This window comes from Peromyscus leucopus, chromosome 20 (assembly GCF_004664715.2).
Source record: "Peromyscus leucopus breed LL Stock chromosome 20, UCI_PerLeu_2.1, whole genome shotgun sequence".
NCBI lineage: Eukaryota > Metazoa > Chordata > Mammalia > Rodentia > Cricetidae > Peromyscus > Peromyscus leucopus.
The window spans coordinates 61,452,914-61,472,345 of record NC_051080.1 but is presented as its reverse complement, the minus strand read 5'-3'; the positions used below and the strand labels follow the sequence as shown (position 1 = coordinate 61,472,345).

The window sequence follows — 19,432 nt, the reverse complement described above, 5'->3', positions numbered from 1 at the left end:
CTGAAAATATTTTTTTAAGGGAACAAGAAGTAACATGTCTAAGGTGTGCAGGTAAATGTTATCTCAGGCAGTAAATATCATTTCCTCTTTGAAGATCATAGATGCACAAATATACATGAAGACCAAACTCATTTAAAACAGGCATGGTTGCTCAGACCTGTAATTCTAGTCCTCAGGAGGCTGAAGCAGGAGGATTGCTATGAGTTTGAGACTGGCCTGTGTGTGTGTGCTATACAATAAGTTCCTAGCCAACACGGGCTATACAGAGTAAGACCCTTGTATTTGAAACAAACAACAATAGAATATATTCCCTTCCCTCACAGACACCGGGTGTCACTTCCGTTTTTTGAGTACATCATGCCAAAGGCCTGCAGAAGGCTCCAGTGTAACAGGGCTGGATGATGGGAGACTCAGGAGCTTAAGACTCAAGCTCCTACCTGACAAGTTTCATGAGTCTGAATGTAGCACAAGATGGTTCTATGACTCATTGGCTAGTCAAATTAATGATTAAACTGTGTTCCACACAGCCCATGCAGCACTGATATTTTAGGGTCTACATACTCGGAAGGCTTCATTAGAAACTGGACTTCATCAACACTCCCACCCGACGGTTGGACCAGAATTTGAATTCACAGAGCCTGAAGCTTTCAATGGCTGCACTCAGCCAGCAATGGCCCCTTCTTTGCATTTACTTTTAGAGACAGAATTAAAAATGGCCACAAATTCCATGCAAGTCTTCTCATAAATGATGGTGTCTATTTCCCCACTCCTGGATTCTGGGCTAGTTTTATTTTTCAATTTATTTTTAAAGATTTATTTTAATTTGCATGCATGTAAAGTATGTACATGTATGTACCTGGTACGCAAAGAGGTCAGAAGAGGATTTGGAGAATTTAGGGAAGGAAGGAAGGAACATCTTTAGGGACCTGGCAAAGATTTCTCTAAGGAGATGATGCCCAAAGGAGCTAAGGAGAATAAGTTTCCTGGGCAAAGAAGGAGAAATAACACTCTAGAAATAAGATATCATGTATGCAAACATTGAATGCGTGAGACAAGGTCCTAGGGGCCATTCGAGTATTCGTATTCACTAATTATTATATGAGGCTGTGCGTCTGTCTGTCCGTCCGTCCATATGTGTGTGTGTGTGTGTGTGTGAGAGAGAGAGAGAGAGAGAGAGGGGAGGGGAGAGAGAAAGAGAGAGAGAGAGAGAGGGAGGGAGGGAGGAGGGAGGGAGAGAGAGAGAGAGAGAGAGAGAGAGAGAGAGAGAGAGAGAGAGAGAGAGAGAGAGAGACCGAGACCTTAACTCATGGTCAAAAAACATTTGCTGAGACAGGAGGACTAATTTGAGTTTTAGGTAGCCTGTGCCACAGAGTAAGACCCTATCTTTAAAAAAAAATGTCCTCTGGCACTTGGCCTTTAAATTGGGGGTGAGAAGAATCAAATAAGAAAACAGTTGAACTGTTCTTCACTCCCTCCCCGGTGGACAGAAGGAAGGGCAGCATGGAGGGCAGAGAGGTGCTTCTGTGGTGTTCAGTTTGGCTGAAGGGGAATTATGGGAGCTAGGGTTCAACGCAAAGGGCATTGGGAGCTGAGCAGCGAGAAGAATGGAGCGCCCACAGGCTTCCTTTCCTCATTTGTCAGTCAAGAAACACCGAAAGGCAAAAAACATCTAAGACTCATCTCAGGGGGGGTGTTATGATATCTGAGTGCGGTGCTGTGAGGCCGTAATCCCACTTAGGAAGTGGAAGATCGGGAACTTGACACTGTCTCAAAGCAAACAAACACAAATTAAAGCCATGTGGCCAGGCCTCCTTCTTAGTTGTTGGACTGTTCTGAGCATTTGATGAACCAACCTGCCTCCACTTCCTGGGTGCTGGGATTACAGGCGTGTGCTACCGCGTCTGGTTCAAAGGAAGTCTTTTCTAGATCAAAGAAACACACACAAGTGTCATGAAGAATTCTAACACAAGATGGAGACTGTAGTGGCAAGCAGATCCCTAAATGAGCAGCATATCCCGTGACATTAGACGCCTTGGAAAAATCCAGGCAAAGAAGGCATGTTGAGTTTCAAGGTTGTCACACCGAAGCCAGGTCCCTTAGAAGGGGATGCTTACAAAGAGCAATTCTGTCAGAGGTTTGACTTGGTGTCTTCCATGGGTATGGACAGACCTCTTTGCTTTCCCACCCAGAATATTTCAAATGAACTCCAGAAATCTGCCAGAGCTGATTCATGGGGTAAAAGCATTCAGGCCTAGTGAGAGAAAAGAGGGACAGGCAGTTGTGGACATTGTCTCCTTGTCCATCTCCGCCACCCATGGCACAGAGTTTGATTTTTTCACCTCAGGCCATAGCTGAAACAGGTGAAGCTGAAAATTGGTGATAAAGGCAGAAGTTAAGGAAATGTCAGTAGCCAGGGGATACCTAGCAAGGCCCTGTCTGAGAAAAAAAAAATGAAAAAAGAAAGAAAGAAAAAAGAAAATTTAAATAGAAAGTAAAAAAGTTACTTTGTGATGATGGTTTGAAATGGCTGAATGCTTAAGAACCTTCTTGGAAATTCTTGTTAGCAGGTCACATTCCTAGGGATGTTGCTTTCCTTTGAAGCTGGTGAAATCTACACTTATTGAACAGCCTCAGGCTATTTTTGGTGAAAATCTTTTTTGTTACTATGGCATCTCACTATGTTGCCCAGGCTGGCTTAACCACCAGAATTTAAGTGATCCTTCTCTTGCCTCTGTGTCCCATGTATCCAGGACAGCAGACGGCATTTCATTATTCCTGCCATCAGAGCACAATGGAAATGATGTAAACTATGTAATAACTGTTCTACAAACTTCGGAAAATGGCATTTGCCCATGTTGCTATTTTGGCTCTTCAAAAACTTTCCGCAAACATGAAAACTGATGATGGAGGATTGGACTGGGCTCTAGTAAGGCAACACCACCCCATAGGGAAACTATTTCCCTATTGTCACCTACATTGGCACAAGCACATGCGTGTGCACACGTGTGTGTATGCGCGGTTTTTTGAGACAAGCACTCACACTGTGGGCTGAGGCTAGCCTTGAACTTGCAGCACGGCTCCTGCCTCGGCCTCCTGAGTGCTGGGATTATAGACTTGGGCCACCACACCCCTGCTGTGCTTTGTTTCTTTTTAAAGACGTGTTACCCGGTTCTTCCACATTCAAACACTGTATGATCGTCAAGGTGTGTACGGACAGAGAGAAGATCGGTATGTCCCAATGGTCCATTTGTCTGGCAGTCTTGTCATGTCATTGCTGGGCTGTTCTGGGATGGGGCACCAGCGGGGACGTCTCGTGGCTCAGCAGTCTAACTCCTCCATGACTTCCATGACGATTGTCCTTGGGCCTGTCAGGATCAGGTTGCTCACGGTGCGGTAGTCTACATTCAGCACGTTGAGCCCGTTGACAGAGACGACAAACTGACAGACCTGGAGCAATGACAGAGAGACAGAATGTCAGCTTGGGTTGGGGATGTAGCTCAGCTGATGAACCGCCCGCCCGAGACGCCCATAATCCCAGCACTTGAGGGCTGGAGGAAGTAGGTTCAGAATGGTTATTAGGCTATATAAAAAGGCCAACCTGGGGTAAATGAGATCCTATCTCAGATACAGACAGACAGACAAACAGAGACAGACAGACAGACAGACAGACACACACACACACACACACACACACACACACACACACACACACAGTTATACTTGTCCATTTTTTTCATAGACTTAGTGTGTGGCCCAAACATTAATTATTCTTAAAATAGCCAAGCCCAACCAGCTAGCTACTCTGATTCAATAATTTCTAAAAGGACACTTTTTTTCTACAAGGGCAGGAGGACAGAAAAAGCACGTATTTTAGTCTTTTACAAAAATTGGGCTTAAATCCTAACTCTGAATCTTCTTAGCTTAGACTCATTATTTATATTTCTAAGCTTTATTTCCATCTATTGTATGGTTAACCACCTCATATGACTGTTGCAAGAATTGAGACAGATGAGTGCATGAGGCTTCTCTTATAGTGGGCTAACCTAAGGGGATTATTGACAGTCTTGTAGTTGTTGTGCTTACAGCTATAATTATTTGTATGGATTTGGTGTATATTGCCCCCTCCTCTTCTATACCTGTTGCTCCTACATGATTGTTAGTGGTGCCTCTTTTCACTCACCAAAATGTCTGACTAGTAATAGTAATAATCTTTACATGCCTCCCTATTTCCCATCCTTAGGAACATGAAGAAGCTACTGAAAATGAGTGTATCATAGAGTTACGAGTATCACTCCGCAATGGCTGGTCAGCCAGTCAAGCCCAAAATGGTTAGCACCAGGTCCAGTGAGAAATCCTGTCTCAAAAATTGTGTGGAGAGTGATAGAGGAAGATAATTGAGGTTGCCCTCCAACCTCCTTATGTACATACACTAGCTAGAGTGTACACACACATACACACACACACACACACACACACACACACACACACACACACAGAGACAGAGAGAAGCAGACTGAAAGAGAGAGACAGAGATGGGCAGAGACAGATAAAGAAGAAAAAGAAGGATGCTCATGTTTTAAAGTACCCACCATCCATCCTAGCATGAGGACCAGAGTCTAGACCCCCAGGAACCCATATGCTGTGGTTTGAATAATAATGGCACCCACAGGCTCATATATTTGAATGCTTAGTCATCAAGGAGTGGCACTGTTTAAAAGGATTAGAAGGATTAGGCGGTGTGGCCTTGTTGGAGTAGTTATGGCCTTATTGGAAGAAGTGCGTCACTGGGGGTGGGCTCTGAGGTTTCAAAAACCCCAAGCAAGGACCAGTGGTGTACTCTCTCTCTTGGCCTCAGGATGTGGCTCAGCTACTGCTCCAGTGCCATGTGGGCTGCCATGATCCTTGTCATGATGATAATGGACTAAGCCTCAGAAACTGCAAACAAACTCCCAACTAAATGCTCTCTTTTGTAAGAGTTGCCTTGGTCACACTGTCTCTTCACAGCAATAGAAGAGTGACTAAGACATCATGTAAATGCCAGGGGTGTGTGGCAGCTCACCTAATACCCCGGCATGCGGAAGGCAAAAACAGGGATTCCTGAAACAACTAGCCAGATGAGCTATATCTGAGTTCTAGGTTGTCTCAATGAGTAGGATGAAGAGTGATTGAAGGGGACTCCTGATACCAATCAACCTTGGGTCTTCAGAGGCATGTGCAAGAATACACAGACAGACAGACAGACACACACACACACACACACACACACACACAAAAGGAGAAAGGCAAAAGTCAGTCAGTGGGAGGAAGGGAAAGGAGTGAGAGAGGAACAGATGGGACGCAGAACCTTCGGTTGGGATGATTAGGGGTCTCTCCACCCCAAACCTGTAAGTGCATTGTGTGGACAATTAACATGCATGCCTGTGAGAAATATTAATTCAGCGTTGGAAACTCAACTAAAGAATTTGGGAAATATGAAAACCTTTGGGAACCCACCATTTCCTTTTTTATTGATTTCTGGCAAAGTAATGTCAATATAAACTTAAACTAAAAATCATGTCCCAAAAATATCTATACCTATTGCCTCCACAGACCCAAGTTGGAAAACATCAGAATCACAGCTTTGTTTCTGATGTTTAAAAAAAAAAGTTATAGGATTTAGAATCCTAAAAAAGGAATTTATGGCCTATGTCCCTTTGATGAGGGCCTTAATTAAAACAGGTCACTTTTCTCTTTTTTTTTTTTAAAACAATTTATTTATCTTTATTTTTTTTATGTGCATTGGTGTATGCATGTATGTCTGTGTGAGAGTGGAGAGTCAGATCTTAGAGTTACAAACAGTTGTTAGCTGCCATGTGGTACTGGGAATTGAACCTGGTCCTTTGGTAGTGCTCTTAACCACTGAGCCATCCATCACTCCAGCCCATCACTTCTCTTCTCTCTCATGTGCTTCATGATATAATATAAATATGCCTCATTTGGAGCTAGGGATGCAGCTCAGTTGGGAGAGCACTTGCCTCATATACACAGAGTCAGACCTAGGCTTGAATCCCAGGACCATGCAAACTCATTGTGGTAACATGCACATGTAACCAGCACCTGGGAGTGGAGGTTGGAGGACTGGGTCAGAAGTTAAAGATTAACCTTAGCTGGTTGGAGGCCAGCCTGGGCTACATGAGACTCTACCTCAAAACAGAAGTGAAAATAAATAAGCATTACTCATTTGTAAAATCGACAGGTATGGGTTTACTAATTCCTCTCTCTTTAAAAATGGCCATTTCCCAGCCAGCGGTGGTGGCCTTAGCCTTTAATCCCAGCACTCAGGAGGCAGAGGCAGGTAGATCTCTGTGACTTCGATGCCAGCCTGGTCTATAGTGTGAGCTCCAGGACAGGAGAGAGAAGTCCTGTCTCAGAAAAAAAAAAGGGGGGGGGGCAGGCCGGGGGATCATTTCCTTTATGACTACATGAGTAGAAAGTGTAATGTGGTAAACAGAATCATATTTCTTCAGTAAACATGAACCCTAACATTTCCACTGCTTAACCTTTGTTACTGGGGTATCTTACACGCAATCACATTTCTCCTTTCCTATTCCCAAAGTTGGTCATCAAGAATTCAGGGCACGTCTGGAGTGTACTCAGCAGTTTTCAACGACAGTCAAAGTCATAGTGATAACTGAGGTCACACTGCCTGATCACAACTCACCCAGAACAGAGCCACGAGTACTTTGGGGGTATGTTAGCACTGATCTAATTAGATTGTTGCCTTTGCTTTCCTCTGCCAAAGAATGAGAGGAATGCCACCCTCTCCCACCCAGGGCGCTGGACTTCAGAGCTGCGTTCTTTTCTCCAAAAGACTGCCTTTGTGTTGCTACATGGGAAGACAAGAATTGCCAGCTAACCCTCCACAGGCTCCCAGATAATTTCTTTCTCTGAATCACACCGAGGTCATATTAGTCATTCAGTCTTCACCACAGTTATGCCCTGACGTCCCACGCTGTCTTAACTAGCAAACACGTGAATGTTAGGAACTTCACATAGAATTCTAAGTAAATTCATGTTTCTCAGGGACAGTGTAGAAATCCCATCATACCAGGACTGATGGCCACGTGGCTGGTAGTCTCTTTGAGACTGGGCAAATGACTTCTCATATACCACAGCCCTTAAATTAAAAGGTATTTATTTATTTGTATTTGTGTATACATGCGTGTACCAGCATGAGTTTATGTGTATAGGTGCCCAAGGAGTCCTGAAGACAGATCCCTTAGATCTGGAGTTACAGGCAGATCCCCCAGAGCTGGAGTTACAGGCAGTTGTGCGCGTGCGCGCGCGAGCACACACACACACACACACACACACACACACACACACACACACACACTCATAATTTTTCCCAGTTCTTAGCAAAGGAATCCTTTCTCGCCAATAACATAACTGAGATGTTATTTCAAACCTTTTTCTAGAATAAAGAAAAAAAATGCCTTCAAAACCTTACCCATGCTTATATCCAACACGGTATTTTTAGAGTCCGGCTGTCGGAAAGACGTCATCTCTCCCTAAGTGGCCTCAATCACTGCTGTGGTTGCAGCGGTTTCTACGTCCTGTTGCTCACTAAAATGTTCCAGATTATCTAGCTCCACAGGTCCCACTGTGTACTCTTGAGGTAAGTCACAGCCATGGGCTTTCAGTTAGCATGTTTGGTCCACCATGCTTTGCAAACCAGCATACATTACAAGTAACAGCAGGAAGCACCCAGCCTGGGGGAAATTACTTCTCCTCTATGCTAAAAAGCGCAGGCGCACAAACACACAGACTACATGATGGCCTCCAGACAGGCCACTTTAGGAACATAATTTCTCCCTGCTGGGCTAGAGGCTTAGATGCCCACCTACTGAGCGTGATGGGAATTCTGGTGAAGTGGCCATGCTTTTTCTTTACTTTTAAGGATCTCTAACACACACACCTGTTTGCAAAGATCATATTGCAACTGTCCTGTCTCCTTAGTTTGTTGTGTGCGTTTGTGTATGAGTGTGTGTGTGTGCGCGCGCGCATGTATAGAAGCCAGAGGTTGATGGCAAGTGTCTTCTTCAGTCACTGTCCACCTTATTTTTTTTTGAGCCAGGTCCCCTCACTGAATCTGGAGCTCACCAATTCAGCTAGATTGGCTAGGCAGCAAGCCGAGGGAGCCCCCTGTCTGCACCTGTCCAGAACTGGGATGACAGGCATACTGTTAATGCCTGGCTTTGATGTGGGTGCTGGAGATCCTAACTTCAGCATTTTATCAACTGAGCCATTTCCCTGTCCCCTCCTCTCTTATTTCGAGATAGGGTGTCATGTCACCCAGGATTTGAACTCACTATTGAGCTAAGGCTGACCCTGAACTGCTGATCATCCTGCCTCTACCTGGGATTGAGCCCAAGGCTTCACGGATGCTAGGCAAGCACTGGGCCAACTGAGATTAACCCCCATTCCTCAGTTCCAAGAAAAGGGACCAATCTCATCACCCACAAGGACACAGTGCTCTTACCCTCCAAATGAAAGGGCAGGAAGACATTCTCATTAACGAAGACGCAGAACAAAACCTTCCTGTGACACATGGAGCCGAGGTTAGGATGCAGCTCTGAGCAAACAGGCTTAGGAGAGAGGTCCTGAGCAACAGCACTGGTCCCTAAGAGTTAACAGGATGAAGGAGGCAGCACCAAGCACATTTCAGGGTGTGACCAAGTTGGGGTGAAGACCCAGGCATAACTCCAGCCTTCCTTCTGATGGAAAGCCACATTAACTAAATCATCCTGCTCCTCTCATTCCTCTTCCTGCATCAGGCCTGACAGACGTGCCATAACTCCCAGACAGATGGAATGCCCATGGGATTGTTCAACTATACACATGCTCACATATGGCCGGAGCCTACCACAGTCACTCGGCTGTTTGACCTGAAGTGGGGGGCGAGGTTGGGGAGGAACACAGCACCTCCAATGCACCAGGGTCTTCTCAGCACCTGGAAGTTGGCAGTCACACCACACCCTCAAGAGTGCGGCATTCAAGCAAATGCCGTCCCGACTGATCGGAAGAAAGATAAGACAGATGTGACAGAGTCTGGGGCTGGAGAGATGGCACAACTGGCTACTCTTCAAGAGACTCTGGGTTCAGTTCTCGGGACCCACGTGGGAGTTCGCAACTGTTGTTGGTTGCTTCTGATCTTTTCTGTTTTGACTCTTTTGGGAGTGCGCTGCCCAGCTCCCAAATAAATCACACATGGAGACTTACTATTTCTTATGAATGCCTTAGCTTGGCTTATTGCTAACCATCTTTTCCTAACTCTAATTATCCCATCTATCTTTTGCATGTTCCTTTTCTTGAGTCTGTATATCTTACCTTCACCCTCACTCCATGGCTGGCTGGGTGGCTGGCCCTTTCTTTTCTTGCTCCTTGATCTCTTGCTCTTTCTTCTCCTCCTCCCAAATCTCTTCTTCTATTTATCCTCTCTGCCTGCCAGCCTCACTTGTCCTTTCTCTGGCCTTGCTATTGGCCGTGCAGCTCTTTATTAGACCATCAGGTGTTTTAGACAGGCACAGTAACCCAGCTTCACAGAGTTAAATAAAATGCAACAGAAGAGAATGCAACACATCTTTGCATCATTAAACAAATATTTCAGAGCATAAACAAATATAACACACCTTAAAATAATATTCTACAACAGACAAACTATCCATAACTCCAGTTCCAGAGGATCTGATACCCTTTGCTGGCCTCCGCTGATGCTGTGTGTATATATATGGTGCATATATACATATAGCAAAACACCCATATACATAAAATAAAAACAAATAAATCTCAAAAGTGTGTCTTGTATCTATTAGTAAAGTGGGGAAGCCTACTTAAATGACACAGAAGGCACTGAGTAAATAAGACAGTAGAATGCGCTGAAGCGGTTAGACATCATCCTGACCAAGTGCCCGTTAGAAGTGGGACCAGCCTGGGCATGATAGAGCAGTTGGTAAAATGCTTGCTTTGCAGGCATGTGGCCCTGAGTTCGATCCCACAGGGGCACGGTGGCACTTGCAATCTCAGTCCCGAGGAAGTGGGGACAGAAGGGTCCCTGGGACTTGCTTCTCACTTATTTTAGCCTGACTGTGAGTTTCAGGCCAGTGGGAGACCCTTCTCAGACTGAGGTGGAGTGTGTTCCCGAGGAGGACATCTGAGGTTGTCCTCTGGCCTCCACATGCACATACATGCACTCATGAGTGCCCATGTGCAAGTGTGTGCACGTGTATACACACACAAACACACACATACACACACACACACAATTTAAAAAGAGATAAAGTGTGTGGGCATGGTGACTGTGGTGGTTTGAAAGAAGATGGCAACCATGGGGAGTGGCACTATTGGGAGGTGTGTCTTTGTTGGAGTAGGTGTGGCCTTGTGGGAGGAAGTGTGTCTTTGTGGGGGCGGGGCTTTGAGGTTTCCTTTTGCTCAGGCTATGCTTAGTGTGACACACAGACTCCCACACTGCCTGTGGATCAAGATATAGAACTCTCAGCTTCTTTTCCAGCACCATGTCTGCCTACATGCCATGATGTCCCACCATGATGATAATGGACTAAACCTCCGAAACTGTAAGCCAGCCCTAATTAAATGTTTTCCTTTATAAAAGTCGCCATGGTCATGGTGTCCCCTCACAACAGTAGAAACTCTAACCAGGACAGTGACACACATCAGTAATTCCAGCACTTGGGAGGCTGAGGCAGGAGGAGTGTTGTGAGTTTAAGGCCAGCCTGGCTACAACAGAAAGGCCGTGTTCCCCAAACCAACCAACCAAACCACTAACGCCTCAAAACCAAAAGCAAAAATGTAGAACCTTTCCCTGAAACCCACTAGCCTGTCGTCTCCTGAGTATGTCTCGTGCCAGAAAGTGCATGAATCAGGAGACCAATTACACATCAGCAGGACTAGCTCTGCATCCCATCCATAAGGCGGAGTTATCCATGTTTACTGCTCCATGCATTGCTTAAGGGAAAAGCACATTCAAAATATATAGGAGTCGCTCTCAAACTGCAGAGTACACACAAGGCACTTTTGGTGACATTGAGTAATCCTTCTGTACACTGTGAATATGTATTGTTCTCATTGGTTATTAAATGGCTGACAGGCTGGTAGCTGGGCAGGAAGTTAAGCAGGAAAGCCAAACCAAGAATGATGGGAAGAGGAAGGTCATATTTGGGAGAGACACCAGCCAGCCGCCGAGCAAGCAGAACATATAAAAAAAAAATTAGGCAACAAGCCATGACCCACATGGCAAAGCATAAACAGAAATATGGGTTAATTTACATGTAAGAGTTAGTTAGTAACAAGCCTGAGCTATTGGCCGAGCATTTATAATTCATATTCAGCCTTCAGCCTCTGAGTGGTTATTTGGGGAGCTTTTGAAAGTGTGTAATCTCACATCTTTTTTTTTTTTTTTTTTTTTTTTTTTTTTGGTTTTTCGAGACAGGGTTTCTCTGTGTAGCTTTGCGCCTTTCCTGGAACTCACTTGGTAGCCCAGGCTGGCCTCGAACTCACAGAAATCCACCTGGCTCTGCCTCCCGAGTGCTGGGATTAAAGGCGTGCGCCACCACCGCCCGGCCTAAATTTATTTATTTGTTATGTATACAGTGTTCTGTCTGCATGTATGCTTGCTGGCCAGTAGAGGGCGCCAGATCTTATTACAGATGGCTATGAGCCACCATGTGGTTGCTGGGAATTGAACTCAGGACCTTTGGAAGAGCAACCAGTGCCCTTAACCAGTGAGCCATCTCTCCAGCCCGTAATCTCACATCTTACTTAAGGCCTACCAGACTGCATTGGAGAGAGCCCCAGGATCTAAATTGTCAGTGACACTAGGCTACAGTAATGAATGAGGTGACGATGAATGGCTCCTTGACTGTAGAATTTACAGACTCCAGGAGGAAAAGGTATGACTATAAGGCATATAATTACCCTTGGTGACAATGTGTATAGGATTTGGCCAGCAAGTTCCCCAAATCGCATCATTTGCCTAAGTGATTGATGGCATGATCTCATCTCTGCTGTTAACCAGCATTAGCGACTCTATCTTTTGGGTGTTGTTGCCATCTTTGTCTCACGCCAGAAACAAGACAGGAGAAGATTAAGCATGACATCTGTCTTTTGTAGGTGGGTGAAGAATTAGGCAATCCTCACAAGATAGATGTTAGCATGTTCAACAGTCATTGTTAGGAAATGAGTACCCTAAGAAGTTTATCTCTGAGAATTCCCATTGTGCCTTCCTTCCTCCTCCCCCAACACAGGCTTCCTCAAAGGCAAAACTATGTATAGGGACCAGGAGTTAATACCTAGTTTGTTGTATGATATTTTGTTTGTGTTCTGAGAAGCAAGGCTTGCCTGGAGACCAGGGGGTAGAGCTAGCCACTAACTAGTAGCTATAGAAGCTGGAAGATCAGGAGTTCAAGGCCACCCTGGGCTACACGAGATTGAATCAGTCTAAAAGAGAAACAGAGCGGTTGGTGGTGGTTCACACCTTTATCCCAGTACTTGGGAGGTGGAGACAGGATCTGGCCCATTGAGACTGAGGATGTAAGAAGATGGCTAGCTGCTCTGCTTCTCTGATCTTTCATCTTTCACCTTCAATATCTGAATCCAAGTTTTTATTGTTAAGACTAAGTAAGATCACATTTCACTAGTCTCAGACCTGTACCCCTGAAGCTAAATGTTACTTTACTTCCTAAGCACGAGTTTCCAAAACAAAACTAACAACTCCCCACACCCTGTCTCTTTAAAGTATTTTTCACCTCTAAAATCCTTTTGCTTAGTTTTTCAAGGCAGAATTTCACTGTGTATCCCTGGCTGTCTGTCCTGAAACTTGCTCTGTAGACCCAGTTGGCCTTGAACTCACAGAGATCCACCTGCCGCTGCCTCCTGAGTGCTGGGATTAAGAGTGAGCACCACCACCACCTGGTTTATTGTTTAAGTTTTCATTCTTGAGACGTTGTCTTGCTCTGCAGAGCTGGCTGGACAAAATTTGCTGCACAGGCCTGGCTGGCTTCAAACATGCAGCCCTCAGGAGCCTCTGGAATTAGTTTGCACTGCCATGCCCAGTCTTTTCCTCTAGAATCCTCCATGGAAAAAAGAAATCCAGCTCTACTTAGTGATCAACAACACATTCACCAGTAACAATGTCCCCAGCCTGTTGATCACTCACACGCCAAGAAACAGGCCAGGCATGTGCTTTTATTAAATTTGTAAAAGAAATGTTATTCTTCTTAGGAATGTAAACTGAACTTCAGAACAATATAAATAAATGAAAGAATACAGGAGACTCTCTCATGCATTAATGTGTTGTAGGCTTTTATACGTTTTTAAAAAAAAGTTTAACCAAAAGGTCATATTATAGAGCTAGAACCCAGTAAGGCAGTGCAGTCTTTATTTATTTATTTATTTTAAAGATTTAATTTATTATGTGTACAATATTCTGCCTGCATGTATCCCTGCAGGCCAGAAGAGGGCACCAGATCTCATTACAGATGGTTGTGAGCCACCATATGGTTGCTGGGAATTGAACTCAGGACCTCTGCAAGAGCAGTCGGTGCTCTTAACCCCTGAGCCATCTCTCCAGCCCCCAGTGCAGTCTTATTAGAGAAAAACTTCTGTGAAAGAACTTATAGGCCAGAAACTGACCCACACACAGTCATCTGCCATGATTAAAGCGGCAAAGTAGAAAAAGCTGAGTCAATCCATCAGGAAGACATAACAGCTGATAGCCTACGTATCTGATCAAAAAAGCCGTGTAGCAAAAGCCCAGGAACTGAAGATGCAGTGGGTACCTCAATAACGCCAGTTGAGACTGGTTTTCAGTAACAGATAGTAGCAGGCAGAAGAGCAGTCTACACGCACAAGCCGCGCATGCCGCCCTTCTCACCAGCAGCATCCCTCCTCTCCGCTATGTACCGAGTCCTGCTGTTATGGCAACCAGTTCCTCAGCTGTGACCACACTAGCAGTTCACATTGTAACAACTGCAGATACACACAAACCATTTACATACCTCTATATAGGTCATACGACTGTTTTCACGTCCGCCTTTGCACTTAGGTGAAAATTAATTTTCTTTCTCCCCTCCCACCTCTGTGTAAGTGAGAGAGAGAGGTAGTCTGGGGATTATCTTAAACTTCTGACCCTCTGATCTCCACCTTCTAAGTGTGGAATTGTAGAAGTGAGCCACCATACTTGACTTCCATTAGTGAAAATTTAAAATTTAAAGTAAACAGAGCAGGCCTTTGAGATGACTCAATTGGTAAAGGAGCATGTGTGTGTACATGCACGCACACACGTATACATACATACACACACACACACACACACACACACACACACACACACACACACACACACACATTTTTATTTAAAACTAAGCAGAACATCCATGAAGGAATCTGTTCTATCCACGAGGTGTTCACATGAACAAAGTTGCTTCAGAACAGAGACTGTAGAATTTTACTCAAAAATAGGTCTTCCACCACAAAGTCCTAGACATAAGGAGACCGCCAACTTGCCAGTGAGTCATAATCCATTACACTAATGGACTGCGATTTGTTTACACGAACACCACAGTCAAGGACCCTGCTTAGGAGTTCCCCGCGCTGCAGTTGTGAACAAGCTGTGTTTGTTTGGGCAAGGAAGAGCCGCCAGCACAGCAGAGCACACTCCTCTCAAAAATACACAAGATAAGAAATTTCACAGCTGTGTGTTCGGCCCCATCAATCTTCCTGCCAAGTACGCAACTGGCCGGAGAGAGAATGGTGTGGGAGGCGGCTGATGGCCAGTTATTGCACAAACACAGGCTTCCCACTCCAGAGAACCAGCCTTCCGAAGCTTTGTGCATTTAAACATACTATAATGCCCCCGTGTGTCCCCTAAAGAACAGATTACATACACCACTGAAGGAAAGTGAGGTGTGTGTAAGGACGGCCATCTTTCACAATAAAACAAGAGCAGCACCAGAACTCAGCACAAACCCTTTCGTTTGCTTCAAACTGAGGAGTTTGAAGAGCCTGCTGAGTATACACAGGACCTGCCCCTTTGCCCCAGCCATCACTATGCTTTAGACTTAAGTTCTCTCCTGGTTCACTCACCTCACTGAGTCAGGCACACGAGATCTGTGGAACACTCCAAAGAGAGGAGAGGTCTCGTGGAACCTAGCCTAGGTCCATCGACCTTGGGATTCTCAAAGTTAAAGCAAAAACTTCCTGGAAATTCTCTACAGAGGTGTGTAACAGGAGGAGGACTTGGTCACACACTGATGGTTCCTGTGACTGTCCCATCGGTGGCTGGCTCGCTCATGACTGCTAGGAGCATATCCAAGGTCGGCTTGCATTAAGGGTCGACTGATCTCTCAGTCTGATATGTTTAACCCAAAGGCATAAAAGTATTCAGTGGCTGAACACATGAGTGTTCCGACCACAGGATTCCATGGTCTACCGCTGAAAAGAAGGGAACCTATCATGGGGGAACCAGTTCTCACTCTTACACCCCTGGGCCTCCACACAAACTGGCTTACTCTATGGATGCAAAAAGTTGCTCAGAACTTCCCATGATTGGGCCTGTGTTATAGCTCAGTGAATAGAAACACTTGTCGACTCTAATCCCGGGCACCGAGCTAAGGAAAGAAGCAATTCCCTGACACCTACACACACGCTCTAGCAAGAAAGTATGAGTGTGACCACAAACACACACACACCAAACAAACAAATAAATCGTCCTACATTTTCGTGTGGATATGTGGCAGAGGGGTCAAGAAATACATTCTCAACACACACGTCGACCCTCAGAAGGTCAGTCTTCCTCTCTAATTTCTTTCTCATAAAAATCTTTTATACAACTATGTGTTTGGTCTAAAAAAAAAAAAAAACAAAACATGCATTTATTAACTGATTAAGACCCAGTACTTATACTTTTTTCCTTGATTATGGTAAAAATACAAAATTAACATAAGAGAAAATTTAAAAGATCAATTATTAAACAAGATGCAGAATATTAAGGTTTCTCATCAGACCACTATACAATAGCTTTATTTTTAATAAATACAAAGTATTTCCGTGTATCATTTCATTCACAATGGGTAGGCTGCAGTGTTTTGGTGACAATATCTGATCTCCAAGGGTGAGTTCCATTTTCTTTCTTTCTTTTTTATTTATTTTTTTTATTTTTTATTTTTTTTATTTTTATTTTTTATTTTTCAAGACAGGGTTTCTCTGTGTAGCTTTGCGCCTTTCCTGGAACTCACTTGGTAGCCCCTGCTGGCCTTGAACTCAGAGATCCGCCTGGCTCTGCCTCCCAGTGCTGGTATTAAAGGCGTGCACCACCACCGCCCGGCCAAGTTCCATTTTCTTTATTGCCTGTATCTTATCCAACATGATGGTATTCCAATATGGACCAAGAGAAAGCCTGTATTAGGAGCAAGCCTGTGTATGGGGTGGGGTGGGGTGTGCACAGGGTAGACACACAGTAATACCACAATCTACCTGGTGATTGCAGCAATACAATTTTTATGAAAATCTCTTATATTCAAAGAGACTGAAACTTTTGCCAGACTTCACATCCAAGTTAAAAATATACTTTGAGGTCACTTGTGACCTAAAACTGCTGTCCTTCTACATACCCATCCTGTTTCTTTGGCCTGCATTAAAGAGAACAATGCAACAACCAACCTCGCTTGCCTTGGGTTTCCCCTGCAATGGCCTTGTACATCTTAAGCTAGTGAATAGCTTTAATCCTAAATTATGTACTTTTACAGGCCCCTGACCCAGAGAAAACAATCCATGAGTGTACATATGTTGCTATGATAATAATTTGCTGAAAACAGCAAACAAGTCAAAAGTGATATTATAAAACAGATGCCTGCCATAAATGCTGGAGAGATCATATGTATATATTACTTGAGGGTGATATTTTTACAGTTACATTTGCTTTTTGAGTGCTTCCAGGTCAGCTGGAGTCAGTAAAGGGTTATTCCCTAGAAAACCCTGCTAATGATAGATATAAAGTAACCCTCATTCTTTCCCCACGGGATGCCTTCCTGCGCTGTTCAATAGAGAACAAAGACCTTGCTAGGCACAAGACAAACATCAGGCAAACGTAAGGCATGCCACAAACAGATTACAAACAAGTCAGAAATGATAAGCTGCAGATGGATGATACAGGGAGAGAAGGGGAGAATTCAAACTTGGACTCACTCTCGGGCAGACTCATCCAAGAGGAAATCTCTGATTTCATTCCTTCCCGGGACACAGATGCATTTTGGTGCCTAGTGTGAGGAAACTCTAATGCATTTAACCAATGTAGGTGATGGTCTTTTTGTTTGTTTGTGTCTTTAAATGTTGATTTTTTTTTAAATTATATTTATTCATTTTTGCATGTGTGGGCATGTGTGCGCCATTGCACAGATATGGAGGTCAGAGGTTCCTCCTTCTACCATAAGGGGCCTGGAGATTAAACTCAGGTCATTAGGTTTAGAGGCAAGTATCTTTACCTACTGAGCCGTCATGCTGAGCCTGTTCCTGACTTTTTGAGACAAGAGCTAATATAATCCAGGCTGGGTCAGAATTTGCTATTTAGTGAAGGACCTTCACCTCTTCAAATCTTAATCCTCCTATTCTCAAGCACTGGGAATATGGACTTGCATCACTATCTGCAATCAGCTCTAGTTGGAAATGATGTTGTAGGGAAGTAAAAATATTACAAAGAGTAATGGCTTCGTGACCACCTGTTTTTTGGTGTGGTAAGGATCTGTGTTGGAGGGTATTAATAACTTGACACCTAGGAGGCAGCCCTCTGGGCACACCTGGGAGGGACTATATGGACCAAGGTTAGCCTCTGAGAATGTCTGTGAGGGATTATCTTGATTGGGTTTATTGAAGTAAGAAGATCCACCCACTGAGGGTGGCTCCATTCCCTAAGAAGGGGGCTCTGAACTTTGCAAGCGTGGAGAAAAGGAACTAAGCACTAGCATGCATGCATTAATTCATTGCTTTCTTCCTCTTGACTGTGATCATAATGTGACTAACTAGCTCAGGTTCCTGCTGCCTTGACTTCCAGGAAATGCCTTACTTCCAGGATGGACTGTAATCTGGAACCGTGAGCTACAATGCAGACTTTCTCCCTTAAGTTGCTTTCTTTTGACAGGGTATTTTATCATACCAACAGAAGCAAAACTAGGACAACATGCTCATGCATCCTCTGCTGGACATTTCCAGGGAAGAGAACCTGGCAACTAACTGCTGCTCCAGAATCCCTTTCTTTATTTACAAGTATGTTGTCACATTCCAGATGAATAAGTTGTGAGCCAGAGAATGAGGATGTCACTGAGGCTACTTGGGACTATATCGTTTCAAGAACTTATGCAGATGGGTCAAAGGGTGCTCCAGGGCTGGGGTGGAATTCAGTTGAGTGATTGTGTGGTGACATTTTATTTGTGCTTTAATACATTTTGCCTGGAAATCAGAGGAAATAGCAAGCCATTTTAAGTAAACAAGAAGTCAGGCAGCACATGCCCTTAATCCCTTAGCAGGCAGGATCTCTGTGTGTTCAAGGCCACACTAAGGAACAGAGCCAAGTGTGGTGACACATGCCTTTAACCCCACTACCAACCATAGAGACCTGGAGGTCTGTACAGACAGACCAAAAGTGACAGAGCTGTGTAGGAAGAGGAAGTGAGGTAGCTGGGCTAAGAGAGCCAATGAGAGGGCAGAACAGCAAGGCAATAAAGGCATTGGTAGACAGGAAGTAACTCAAATTTGGAAGCTGCAGAGTGGGTGAGGTAAGGTTGGCTGGTGGCTTTCCCTATTTCCCTGATCTCTAAGGCTTTCACCCCTATATTTGCCTCTGTGTTTTTTATTTAATAAGACAATTTAGAAACTCGTCTACATGATTGCTTAGCATGCAAAAAGCCATGGGTTGTATGCTCAGAACCACATAAACTGGATGTGGTGGTACGCTTGTAGCACAAATCTTAAAAGTTCTTATTAATAAAAACAAACCTGAGGCCAGGTATTGTGGTGAATGCTGGAAGATCAGAGAAGCAGAACAAGCCACAGCTACCTCACCTTGCCAATTCCTCAGCTGATTCTGTTTCCTCAGACTGGAAACCTCTGAGTCCTCATCCAAAATGAATCTCAGCTCAACTGCTTCTCGAAAGCCTGAATGCTTAACTAGCCTAGTTCCTGGTTTTCACGCCTTATATACCTTTCTGCTTTCTGCCCTCACTTCCTGGGATTAAAGGCTCACTTTCCAGGATTAAAGGCATGTGTCACCATGCCTGGCTGTTTCCAATGTGGCCTTGAACTCACAGAGATCCAGACAGATTTCTGCCTCTGGAATGCTAGGATTAAAGGTGTGAGTGCCACCATTTTCTGGCCTCTATATCTA

At 44.4% G+C, this 19,432-nt stretch overlaps 1 protein-coding gene across 1 annotated transcript in view; it reads right to left on the bottom strand.

Annotated features, from left to right (window-relative positions):
• Positions 1 to 3,082: 3,082 nt before the first annotated feature.
• Positions 3,083 to 19,432, bottom strand: part of Deptor (DEP domain containing MTOR interacting protein) — a 157,272-nt gene continuing 140,922 nt past the window's right edge. Inside the window, exon 9 of the mRNA XM_028871913.2 lies at positions 3,083 to 3,447. Coding sequence (XP_028727746.1) covers positions 3,319 to 3,447 — 129 coding nt within the window. The 3' untranslated portion in view covers positions 3,083 to 3,318. The remainder of the gene's footprint in view (positions 3,448 to 19,432) is intronic.